This window comes from Sciurus vulgaris (assembly GCF_902686455.1).
Source record: "Sciurus vulgaris genome assembly, chromosome: 11".
NCBI classification, from domain to species: Eukaryota; Metazoa; Chordata; class Mammalia; order Rodentia; family Sciuridae; genus Sciurus; species Sciurus vulgaris.
Window position 1 is genome coordinate 118,812,363 of NC_136472.1, and position 14,178 is coordinate 118,826,540.

General features: G+C 34.6%; 1 protein-coding gene across 1 annotated transcript; it reads right to left on the bottom strand.

Annotated features, from left to right (window-relative positions):
- Positions 1 to 10,857: 10,857 nt before the first annotated feature.
- LOC306640328 (olfactory receptor 8G50-like) lies at positions 10,858 to 11,793 on the bottom strand (the record flags this gene model as incomplete). Its single annotated transcript, XM_079104527.1, has 1 exon — positions 10,858 to 11,793. One exon carries the CDS (start codon positions 11,791 to 11,793, stop codon positions 10,858 to 10,860), a length of 936 nt encoding a protein of 311 aa, XP_078960653.1.
- Positions 11,794 to 14,178: the final 2,385 nt, after the last annotated feature.

Consider the following 14,178-nt stretch of genomic DNA (forward strand, 5'->3'; position numbering starts at 1 on the left):
ATAAAACAACAAGCCCCCACAAAACTATCAAAGTAATTCTGGTGATTAGTTGAGTTGGGGAACCTTAGATTAAGATATTAAAATCAGTCCAGTGGCATACTTCAGGGTTGGTGCAGGACTTTCTTTCAGTAAATATTACTGAGAGACAAAGAATAAGACATTGACCTCAGATATGCAGTTATTAAAGGTAAAATGACATCTACTCATGTCAAACAGAACTCATCTAATTCTATCCTGTTAATACAGTTTCTAGGTTTTAACTACAATTGAGATATTAATCTACAGTCATCAAATTTACAGATGAAATAAATCTGGAAGGATATGTAATAAAACTAATAACTGAATTGACTGTTAATACATCCCAACTGGCTTGTGTTAAGAACTGGAGAAATGTTATTGCAGAATTCACCATAGTGAATTATATAATGTGGCAAGAAAACTGGAGTGAAGTTAGACAGGCATTAACCATTTGAATGCTTTCCCTTATTCAAAGTTATGCAGTTACATGCATTTGAATTTTTGTAATCATTTAACATGATATTTTCCCATTATTTATTTATTTTAATCTGCCAAAAATGAGTATGAGACTGAAAAATCTCTGCCTGTGAAGCAAATTATGGTTCCCTATGACCATGAAGTCAAATTAAGAATACATGACTGCATGTTATATTTAATCTTAGTTATTAATAATTATTAATTATGTAACATTGAGGATGAGATTAGGTTGCTGGAAGAGCCTATAGAACTGTTAAAATATTCTCAAAATTCTTTATTCATCAGCTTTCAAATTTTTCTCAACCCATCGGGCGAAACTGTTTTTGTTTGTTTAACTTAGACCTCTTAACCCTATACCAGATTTTATGAATCAGAATCTTTTAGGATGGATTTAGCGATCTGAACATTCTAAAACCAAAATTACAATAATAAAACAACAAGCCCCCACAAAGCTATCAATGATTATCAAATGATTTTTATTTGCCTCTTTCTTACTCTTGATTCAGGTGAATTATAGTCATCATGGTGGTGATTTCAGTTGGAAAGAGTTTTATGGAGTTAAAACTGTGACATTTTCCTTCTGAGTCAAACCTGAGTTGGCATTGCCCATCCCCCATGGTCTGGTGAACTCCCTGTGGTCATCAAACTCCCAAGTTACTGTACCGTCAACTCCATAGGACAACAACAAACAGGAGAATGTACATATATGTTGAATATAGTTAAAATAAACAAGATAAAATCTAGCAAGGAATATATATGTTAACTTGTAATCTTAGTTTAAAAATTAATTCCTCACATATGAGAGATCTGGTTTAATGCAATTCATATGAAAACAAAATTTCATAATTCCTTATAAAGCAATAAACTCCATAAGAATCATGGATGGTGAATAAATCAATGAGAGATTCATATTTCACTTGTAAAGATACAGTGCTCTACACTGATGGTTAACAATCCAAATAAGATGCATAATATAACTTCTGATTCAAGTGCTATGGACTTGGAATATCAAAAAAGGTTCCAAATAGCACTGAGATTTTAGTCCTTATTTCTCAAGTGCAGTGGATGAACCTGTGGTTTCTTGGCTGCTTTCTATCAAACACAACTCTCTTATCCACTTACTCCAGTATGCCACATTATCATCACCGTTTTTCAAGTGTTGTTTTTTTCAGATCAATCATTTATTTATTTTTAATTTTTTTCTTTGTTCTAATTTATTATAGAGGACAGTAGAAGGCATTTATGCATTGTGATAGATCACACATAAATGGAGTATAATTTCTCATTTTTCTGATTGTACAATTTGTAGGATCACATTGGTCATGCAGTCATATGTGTACATGAGGTAATGATGTCTGTTTCACTCTACTGTTCATGTGTTTTTGTGGTAAGGAAACACTGGTCTATGCTTTTCATAACACATCTGAGTTTTCTGGTTCAGCATGACATCCTTTTTAAGGAGGGACCCTGACAAGATGGGAACCACAAAAAAGCTATTAAGAACTTGGAAAATATTTTAAGCAAGGGGAAAATTACTAGGCATTTTCATATATCCTAACATAAGCAAAAGGGAAGAGGGTATTATTTTGTGTATACTGTCAAGGACACAGCCTTTATTTAATACCAAAAAAAAAAAAAAAAAAAACCCTATTCTAACATTTGAGTTCTTAAAAATGGAGTGAACTACTTATTTCTGGACCTAAAGTATACTTGACCAAAATCAGATGATGGTCCAATTTCCAGAACATCCAGAAGAATACCCCATAACTTCTCTTGAGATAAAGTCCACAGATTCACATTTTCTCTTGTCCCCTCTCCTTTTAGTCCCTGCCATACTCCTTGTCTACAGAGGAACATTTGATTTCTTTCAGTTCCTGGCATATGTCACTTTCACTCAGCTGTTTAGCCTTTCACTCACAGTTCCTTTTACATGACACAGTTACCAGCACCTTTCCCTCTGATGGCTGGTAAATATTTTCTTCTTCTCAAATAACATTTAAATTGATGTCATCGTGGAAACATTCTCCAGTTCATTGGAACTGAGTGGAACTTCCTCCTCCAGACTCAGAAATAAAGATCTAAATGCCTCACTTTTAGACTCTGAACCATGCTGCAAGTCAGGTGTTGGAACACATCTATTCTCTGTATCCTAAGAACTATCAAAATGGCCAGCATATTGTAGAAGTTTTTAAAAAAACATGCTGTTAAAAATTGAATAAATTTACTTTTACAGTGCCTGAATTTTAACAGTGATTATTTCCAGACTTCATAGATTCAAATTACAGATGTGGGATGAAAACACTTACCTTTCTTTTGTCTGAAGACACAATGCCAAATTTTATTTACTGCTTGAAAAGGGCACTCATGCAGGTGCTGAAAGTTATAGGTATCCACTGCTTTGCAGTCTTTGGTGTTAAGAGGGTAGGGCCTAGTCCTCTGTCTTGGAGCTATGTTGTTGTCTGCATCACTAGTCAGCATCTCCAAAACTTGCTTGTCAGTTTGTTTCACTTCATCTTGAACTTCACAGTCACATGAACAGTTCTAGTTGCTGTCTCTTAAGGTTGTTCCTTGGTTTAGATATGCCAGGTACCAAATAACAGGAAGCAAACACTCTCCGAGGATTTCCATTTCTCAGGGTTCACACTCTTGAAAAAAGAAGAAATTAGCATTGACATTTCCCCAGTTGCCTAATTTTCTCTTTCAAGTCTAAATATATCAATTAGTGGTAACTATTTGAACATAGGGACATCTGTGTTGAAATGTATATTGTGATCCAGCAGATCTGAGTGGGGTTTGAGATTATGCATTTCTAACAAGCTCCTATTCAGTGTTATTGGTTCATAGCCCAGAGTATGAATACCAGATGTTAGAGAACTAGTGACCATATTTATTTCACAAAAATGTTTGATTTTATGTCACTTGTAAGTAGGTAATTTAAATTATTGATTTAAGGGTCTTATTGACTTATAATTGTATTTGAGGAATCAAGATGTGTTAGGATTAGGAAAAGTGATGTAACACGTAACTTTAGGAGTTCCTTGTTGATCTACATACTACTTCCGAGTTTTTATAATCAAAAGAAGTATTTAGTTATTAGGCAGCTAAAATGTTCCACATTTCTTTTTACTTTTTATATCTTTGTATTTTTTTCTGAAAGAACTCTCAGATTGAATGTCAATCAAGTAGATGAATGAATCTAAGAAAAATATACAGACAGTTGTGTATTAGGTGCTCTGAGTAAAATACTGTGACTAAATAAGGCTTGACTACCTTTAAAGTGAAAGAGGTTTGCTCTGGGTTAGTGTTTCTACTCAGATCACACATTTAAAATCAACAAAGAAATTTTTAATAGTCCCATATCCAGGATTCAGAAAGCCTCTTTTTTTGCTTTGGTACTGTAACAATTACAGGATCCTAGGATGCCTTTCAGGGAATACTCAGTGTCATTCACACTGTCTCAAGAGTGCAGACTATGGTTGATTCTTACAAAAGAATGCTGGACAAAAAGATTAAGGGAGCTGGAACTGGATGGAATGTGAATATTTTCAGGATCACAGGATCCCTACATTGTGTTATGGGATTAGACGATTTCTTTTTCAGTTTCCCAGATCTGTAGTTGGAGAAGAATTTTGCTCTCTAATGGATCATACTCAGATTTTCATCCATCATGTTAAAATTATTTAGATGATATTTTGGGACTTTCAATTTGATGAAACTTGAATGCAATTTTGGGATTGAGTTCATGGTGTAATGGGCTGAATCTTTTGGGGATCTTTTGAAAGAGTGAAGGTATTTTGCATGCTGGATGGGAATGAATCTTTGGGAGCCAGAGAACATGGGCAGTGATAGTCTGATATGTTACCCCAAAGATATCTATGTCTCTGTTTCAGAACCTGTGAACATATTATAAAAATGGCCAAACAAATTTTGGGTGTGATTAATTTAAGAAACTTGATATGGAAGGGTATCCTGGCTTATCTGTGTAGGCCTCATGCAACTACAAGAGTTCCAATAAGAGGGAGATGGAATGAACAGAGTAGGTAGGATATAGGACAATGGAAGCAACAGGTTGGAGTGTTGAGGAGGTGGGAACACAACAGCCCCTAGAAACTGACAGAAGTCAAGGGCCCCTTAGGGCTCCAGAAAGAACCACCTCTGTCAACACAACGACTCTAACCTACTTAGGTTAATTTAGAACTTCTGACCTGTTCGGACACTTGATAATAAATTTGTGCTGCTTTAAACCAGTAAAATCATTGTAGTTTTTTACAGCAGCAATAGCAAATTAATGTGCATAATAAATTTAGAAGGGAACACACAGGTTTTACACAAAGTGAATAAAGTAGAATGTATCCAGTGAGTATGGATCCAATGGTAGTATGTAGATTAGTTTAAATGGGGAAGAGACACTGGATAGGTACCTAGAACACCATTTAAAGTCTGTTTCCACATGTAGATGAAATTATGTACTGTTTTGCTTTTTGTGTATGGCTGATTTCACTTAGCATATTGACCACCACTTTCATCCATGATGTGGAAATTTCAGAATGTCTTCTTTCAAAGATAAGTTATATTTCGTGATGTTTGTATGCTTGTGTGTGTGTGTGTGTGTGTATAGATAAACAGTAGGTAATGCTATGCAAAACATGCTGTAAATAATACTTTATCATATACTAGAAATAAGAGAGTATATTTCAGGTGCTCTCAACTGCCCAGATTAAGAAAGAATGTGAAGAGATGAATTTGTTAATTTTATCAATTTTAATCATTTCATTATATGTATTTATATTAAAATATCATATCATGCACTTAAAACATAAGCAACTTAAAACAAAATTATACTTGTAGGATATTACATGTTGAGAGACATAAAGTAAAATGAGGAGAAAAATGTATCTTGAAGGTAAAATTAGCATGATGAAGCAAGCACATCAATATATGATTAGAAAAAAAGCTTTTTTGACATTTCCATGTGGAAATTATGGGATGAAAGAGCACAAACCACATGGACATGCTGTGAATGAGCTAGATTTGTGGGACTCAAGAGCAGTTGACTCATAAACTGCCCCATTATGACTGGTACAAAGATAAGATAATCTTATTTGAGTTGTGTATATACAGTTTGCAATCATCTATTATAATTTGAGTCTGTTTAATGAAAAAGGATTCAATTCTCCATTTTGCTTCCATTAGAACAGATATGAAAGACTTTGCTTACTTTGATTAGGTCTGAAAATAAAAGTGGAAAGAAAATGAAAGACATTCAGAGGACAGCAGCACACTCCTATAGGGAAATAAGGGTGTTCAGTGCTCAGAAAGGCAGACTGGAGGAGTCCTCAGATCTGCCCCATTTCATTAGTCAGAATGCACTGTGAGCCATGTCACAGCTCCTGGAACCAAACTCCCTTCTTAGTTGTGAGGGTTGATAGCTTATTATGATTGGGACCATGTGCAGGTGGTGTAAAGTCTGCAAGCTTCAGTTTCTGCAAAATGAATGATTATTACTAGAATAATATTATAAACATTACATAGAGTAATGCATTTGAAGTCACAGTTAAAGTGATACCTCAGAAAATTTAAATATGATTATTATTGCAATTATTACATCATATTCACAGTAGTCTATGGTCCCCCAAAATAAATACATAAATAAATCTAGGGTGAACTATGGACAATCACCAGACTGTAAGATAAAGATGTAGAAGAGATTGTCCTTCACCCTTGCTTAATTTCAGATTTCCCAGCTTGAGCCCTAGAAAAGAAGTTTCAGTTCTTTAAACTGTTATGTCACTCAGTGGATAACAGCTTGTTACAAAAGCCCTAGCAACTAATAATACCACATGCAAGATTTGAAAGTTTTTACTTTCACTGACCTCACCTAAATTTATTAAATGTCATGATTTACTCATAAACAGAAATGCTAGGGCTGGGGGTGAAGTTCAGTGTTGGCTCACTGGATAGCATTTGCCTAGCTTGCCAAAGCCCTGGGTTTGATTCCCAGCATCCTGAAAAAAATAACAAAAAAAAAAAAAAAAAAAAAAAAGAAAAAAGAAAAAACAATTGGAATATTATACTTTATGGACTGACTAAAGGCATCTGGTATACAGTGCCATAAACCCATTAGGGATTCTTAAGGAAGAAGAATGAATTCTCTTCCTTGTAGAAACACAAGACAAATGTTGAGGAAAAATGGAAATATGTATATTATAGGCATTACTTTGGTTCTATGTAAAGAGGAAGTTATTTTTTGGAAATGAAAATTATATTTAAAGATCTCACTGAAAATATTTATAAACTAAATTCTGATATGATAATTATAATCTTTTTAATAAAATATATTTTGAGGTGCTTGAAATTATTGTGCAATATGGAACTTTAATCTGCCCATTTTAAGTTATTTTTTATAGATTTGGAGAAAAGGGCAAACTAATATTGAAGTGTGGCATGAGGTGCTGCTGCCATGGACCATGGGGATTCAATTATCCCCCTCCCCCTGGGAGCAGGTAGAGTTTCCCAAGATGGGACCCAGGGTGACAGGAAGATGTGGTGTTCTTACACTGTAGTCTCCAGTCCTACTGGGAAGGGCTAACCACAAAGGCAAGAACTGCTTGGTCTGACTTGCATAAATGCAAAGTGGGCACCAGGAGTGTGGAGAAGTTTTTAGAGTGAAAGTGAAAAGCTCATGTAGATTTGAAACAAAATATCACCAATACTAAGCTTGAACTTAGATTTTAAAGGCATAACAGATACACCTCCTGTCTGCTGAAATGGAAGGTAGTCTGAGAGAACATGACAAGTGGAGCCCAGAAAGTTTGGTATAATCATCAATAAGTACTTGAGCATGCATTCTCTGACTTACTGAAAGTTAGAGTTAATTGAAAAAAGGGGGTGGGGAGTAAGAATTCGAATGATCCCCATAAACACCACAAGAAGAACAAGCTTATAAGAAACAGACTTTTTTTTTTTTTTTCTGTAAGAAAGTAGAAGGACAATATGGAAGAATGAGTTTGGTGCAGTTTTAAAGATGTATTTGCTGAAGAAATAACCTTAAGTCCCTATGGCAAGAGAGGTGCATTCTCCTAAAAGATTGTGGTGCATTTTTCACTCATTATCACTACTCATAGTAAATAAGACAACAACTTAGAAAAATCACTTAACTCAGTCTCAAGTGAAAGAAATAATAGAATGATAGTAGGTTCCTCCTGGGCTCAGATTCATAGACTCCATAACTTATGGAAAATTCTTTTAAGCAAGGAGGCTCACCCTTCTCGGATGCTCAGTTCTATATATGACACAATAACTCTATAGCCCCATATCCTATTCACCTTCCAAAAAAAGGTGTGGACAAACTATAGTTTGGACAAGTGAGTGTCTATGAATAAACATATGCAAACAAAATAGGCAACATTACCTGGAATAAAATCAAAGCAATTTAACTCTCCCAACTTTCAAAGAAAGACACATAAATGCACCTTCTGGGTATTGCAATGCAGATTGTTATTCTAATAATATAGAACTCTCTTTCTTTTTATTTTTAGAAATGCCCTTATAGTTTATTTTACATATCATATCATATCATGTCCTGAATATCTACATAGCTAAAAAGGCATATGTAGCTATTTGAGATTAATGAGAGATTAAAATGTATGCATGAGAGACACGTTTTTCTTATTAATATAAGAAACAAATAAAAGCATTAATAAGTGGTTATTGAATGGCAAAGAGTGTTCAAATCCTTGGAGGTCTGACAATGAAATGTGGAGATTATAGTCCAGTACTACTGCACAATAAGTAGGCACGTGCAAACTAGAACAGAAGGCAGAGCAGCAGGTATGATAAAAATACAAACATGGAATGTTCATACATCTGTAACTCAGACTTCAACATTGTGATTAGGTTGTCTCAGTAACAGAAAAAATAAGATAGTTGACAAATGAGATATATGATGGTTTTATTAGGCTAAAATTGTGTAGAAAGGAAAGATTACATCTACCATAGAGTTATGATTTTTGTTATATTTTTGAATGGCCAGAATAAAGGATGCTGTAATCACTGTTACAAAATAGTATTGCATCTTTCTTTCACAATTTTTTATTGTTGCATTATAGTTATACATAATGGTGGAATTTGTTGTTACATATTCATTCATGCACACAATATAACAATATAATTTGTCCAATATCACTCCCCAACATATACCCACTCCCTCCCAATTTCCTTCCCTTCAGTTCCTTTCCACTAGTGACTGCCTTTTGATTTTTATTAGAACACCCCTCCTGTCCACCTTTCTTTTCCTTTCTCCTCTCTAGCTTCCATATATGAAAGAAAATGTATGACTCTTGACCTGAGATTGACTATTTCACTTAACATGATGGTCTCTAGTTCCATCCATTTTCCCACAAATGACATAATTTTATTTTTCTCTATTGCTATTCAGCTCCATTTGTGTATATATACTATATTTTTCTTTATCTATTCTTCCATTGATGGACACCTAGACTGGTTCCATAGTTTGGCTATTGTGAATTGTGCTGCTACAAACACAGGTATGCATGTATCTCTGTAGTACAATGACTTTCATTATCCAGGATAAATATCGAGGAGTGGTACAGCTGTGTCATATGGTTCCAGGTCTAGCCTTTTGAGGAACCTCCATAATGATTTTCATAGTACTAACTTACACTCCTACCAGTAGTGTGAAAGTGTTCCTTTTTCTGCAAATCCTCTTCTTCATTTATTATTATTTGTATTCTTTATAACTGCCATTCTGACTGGTGTGAAATGAATTCTCAGTGCAATTTTGATTTGTGTTTCCCTAATTGCTACCAATGTTAAACATTTTTTTTTATATTTGTTAGAAATTTATATCCTTTTGAAAAGTGTCTGATTAATTCACTATTTCATTTATTAATTGGGTTATTTGACTTTTTGATGTATTTTCTTTATCTCTTTGTATACCCTAGATATTAATCCCCAAAAATTGAAAGTCAGAAGAGTAACTAGCAAAGATTTTTCTCCTATTCTGTAGATTCTCTTTTGACATTCCTAATTATTTCTTTTGCTGGGCAGAAGCCTTTTAATTTGATACCATCCCATTTATTAACACTTGGAATTATTTACTGAGCTTTAGGAATCCTATCAAGAAAGTCATAGCCTGTGATTAAAAACTGGTGTGTTGACCCTACAGTGTCTCTTAGGAGTTACATAGTTCTTCTGTTTTGATTTCTAGGTCTTTGATCGATTTTAATCTGTATTTTGTGCAGGGTGAGAAATAAAGGTCTAGTTTCATTCTTCTATATACATATGGACCTTGTAAAACAGGTCCAAGCAATAAAAATGTAATAGCCACATATATATATATATATATATATATATATATATATATATATATATTACACATTGTCATATACACAAACATGGGTCACACGCCTATATACCCATGTGGGTTAGACACACACATATGAATATTTCTGTAATAAAATAAAGTAAGGTATGAACATAAAAGTGATTAGCACATAGAAAATTAAGAATGTAGATTCCTGAAGTTTCCAAAGAGGGGCATGTCCTATTGTCTGTCATTACAAGTTTAGGTTTTAGAGGGTGACACAAAAGTGACATTGCACTGAGACATTCACGTCACATAGAAGGCCAGCTGATGAGAAGGCAAACACTGTTTTATACATTTAGATGAGAAAAAAAAAGTGGAACTTAATCAGGTTTAAATGCTCACACTGGGTTAAAGATGAGAAGTAGCCCTTTGCTGTGCCTTTGGATGCAGTGCAATAGAGAGGAACAGGGAACACATAATGTTGTTTGGAGGTGTCCATGGCTGTCTCTGTAATGCAAAGTCTTTGAAGGCTTTGAAGTTTAAAGACATCAGAAAGAACACAACCGAGACCTGCAATGTAGAAGTGGCACTAAAATAAATTGACACTTCAGAAATGTTAGCCTAGTAGGTGAAATGCATTCTTTAAAAGGACAGTTATGCAAAGTAATGAGAATACAAAAGGATACAGACCAAATATATATATATTCCCAAATAAATATGAATATTTTTTGCCTAAAAGGAGTCATTTCCATACAAAAGGCAGGATCAATCCCACTCAGTCCTTCGAAGCTTTATAAATGTATTTGGATGTGATGCAGGTTATTGTGCATAGAGGGATAATGGAGCATCTTGGACAGGTGCTGTCCTCCATGTGTCTGATCCATTAAATCCAGTCTTACACTTGGTACCTTTCTTTTAAGGAATCAAGTATGGGAAGTAATCTCATAACTTGTGGATATACATTGCTCTCTCTGCACTATTTCTTATCAAATTTCCAGAAAATGTAAATTTTTACTAAAGTAAAATACTCTTTTTCACAGGACACTTCTTTTTTCAAGGAACTTATTTAGGGCAAGTTTCACATCCTTATTCCTCAAGCTATAGATTACAGGGTTCAGCATGGGCACAATGATGGTGTAAAACACAGAGGACACTTTCCCTTGGTCCATGGAGCTGACTGACGATGGCTGCAGGTACATGAATGCAGTAGATCCGTAGAAGAGAGCAACAGCTGAGATGTGGGAGCTGCAGGTGCTGAAGGCTTTGGCTCTGCCCTCAGTGGAGCGAATGCGCAGGATGCTGGCAATGATGAGGATGTAGGAGCTAAGGGTGGTCAGGGTTGGGAGAAGGATATTAAATGCACTGAAGCACAGAACTACTACCTCGTTTACAAAAGTACTGGAACAAGACAGCTCTAATAGTGGAAAAAGATCACAGAAGTAATGGTTTATTTCATCAACCTTACAGAATAGCACTCTTAGCATGCAGACTGTGTGAGCTGTGGCACCAATCAAGCCCATACTATACACTCCAGCTAGCAACCAAGAGCAAGCTTGATAAGACATGGTTACATTGTAAAGCAAGGGGCTACAGATGGCAACATAGCGGTCATATGCCATAGCACCCAACATGTGACATTCTGATATAACAAAAACTAGGAAGAAGTAGAGCTGAGTCATGCATTCAGGGTAGGAGATGGTGTTCTTCTGCATCACAAAGTTCACCAACATTTTGGGGATAATGACAGTGGATTGGCAGAGGTCGATGAAAGACAGACTGCTGAGGAAATAGTACATGGGGGTGTGCAGGTGTGAGCTGAGCCCAATCAGCAGGATCATGCCCAGGTTCCCTACCACTGTGAACATGTAGACTCCTATGAAGAAGAGGAAGAGGGGCAGCTGGAGCTCTGGCTTCTTTGTTAATCCAATGAGGATAAATTCAGTTACTGTGGAATGGTTTCTTTGTGTCATTTTCTAATTGGAATTCTATGGAAAAAGGGAAAATTTTGATATAAATATTTATCATCTCAACCCACACTGAAGTGTGAACCAAAATTCAAGCCTTTTCAGCCAGATGTATCTATATTTTTTGTCAAATGCTCAACTGCATTTGCAATGAAAAACCTTGAGATTCCCCCAAATTTGGTGATGTTTATAAATATCAGAGTTTTCCTAACCTGTGCTCTATGATAAAAGTGTGGTTATTAGTACTTAGTCCCTGATAATCCAAAGAACTGGTCTGAGAACTTTGACTTCTACAATAACTCTTCATGCCTTATTTCTAATATTTTCAAGTGCTCTGTAGGCAAATGTTTTACTGTATGTTAAAATAAAAGCACCATCTACAAAAAACCATGGTCAATATTGCAATTAAAAGTGAAAGACTGAAAGATTTTGCCCCAAAGGTAAGGGACTAGCCAATATGTCCATACCCTGCACTTTTGTTCAACATTATACTAGAAGCTCTCTAAAGTACAATCATGCGAGAATATAAATGTAAAGACATTCAGATTTGAAAGTGGTAAGTAAAATTATTTCTACTTGTAACATATTACCATCTTATCTATTGAAAATCTCAAGAACCATCCATGAAAAGGAACTATTAGATGAATTTAAAAGTTCACCAACATGGCAGAACACAAGGTCAATAGAAATATTTAAATGCATTTCTGTACAATTGCAGTGAACAATCAAAAATCCATTTAAAATGGCATGAAAAAATGAAATTATTGACAATAAATAAAGAAAACACATTATTCTTGAATTTATAAAACATTGATGAAAGGAATAAAAGACCTACATAAATGGAAAAACATACCATACTAGTGAATCAACAATATTCAACTTTGTCAAAATAGCAGTACTTCCCAAATTGATCTATAAGTTTAGAGCAATCTCTATCAAAATCTCAGTTTTATTATGGCAGATATTCACACATTGATCGTAAAATCCCTACGGCAATGCAAGGGATATAGAATAATCAAAACAAACTTGAATGAAGATAAGAACAAATTGGAGGCATCATATGAGAAATTACTATAATTTAACGATAATAAAGTTAGTGTGGTGTTGTCCTAGATAGATAGATCGATGAAGCAGAATTGACAATACAGAAATAAACTCACACCTATGAAGCATTAAATTGTTATAAGGATTCATATCAATTCAATAGTTAAGTTCTTCTTCAATAAATGACACTGCCCCAATTTGATAGGTACATGTAATTAACTTGAAGCTTTTTTTTTCACACAATTCACAAAAATTAATTCAAAATGTGTTATAGAACTAAATGTAAGAGCTAACACTATAGCAATATTAGAAAAAAGGCCTAAGTCTAAGTCCTTATGACCTTGGATCTAATGATAGTTCTTAGATAAGATCCTAAAAATAGATACTAGCACACACAAAAAAGTAGTAAATTGAATATCATGAGAATGGAGAAAAAGGAATTCTTGTGCACTCTTTGTGTAAATCAAAGTTAGCACATTCACTGTGGAAATCAGTATGGAGGTTACTCAAAGAACTAGGAATGGAACTTCCGTATGATCCAGCTATGCTACTCCTTGGTATTTAACCAAATGAATTAAGATCAGCATACTATAGAAATACATGCTTACTCATGTTTACAGGAGCATGATTCACAATAGACAATTCCTTAAACCAACCTAAGTGTTTATCGACAGATAATTGGATAAATAAATGTGGAATTTATACACAATGGAATTTTATTGATCCATAAAGAAGAAAGGAATTAAGTCATTTGCAAGAAAATGAATGAACTTGGAAAGTATCATGTTAGTGAAATGAGCCAGACTCAGAGAAGTATGATTGTTTTCTCTCAGACTTCAGAGCTAGAGTGAATAAAAGAAAGAAAAACAGGTATCATGAAAACAGATGGGAGACCATAACAGATGGGAGGGAACTAGGGAGAGAAAAGTAGGAAGGGAGGAAGGGTAAATATGATATCAGTGATTAAAACTGATCAAAATATGTACTATTCATGTATAAATAGGCCACAATGAAACCCATTACCCTGTATAATAATGTCAGACCAGTAAAAAAATCTGAAAGGATGCCATCCAAAAAATGACAAGAAAACACATGGAATGGAAAAACATATTTTCAAGTAATGTATCTGATGGAGAACTTGAAGTTAGTGTATATAAAGATCTATTACAAATCAACAATTGAAATGACAGCATGATAACAAATAGTTGCAGACTCAAATGAACTTTCTTCTATTTGAGGAATACAAATGACCAATAAGCACTGAAATATGTTTGTTGTCATAAATTACTAAAGAAATTCAAATCAAAACTACAGTTAGAGAATATATCACATTGATCAGGGAGGCTG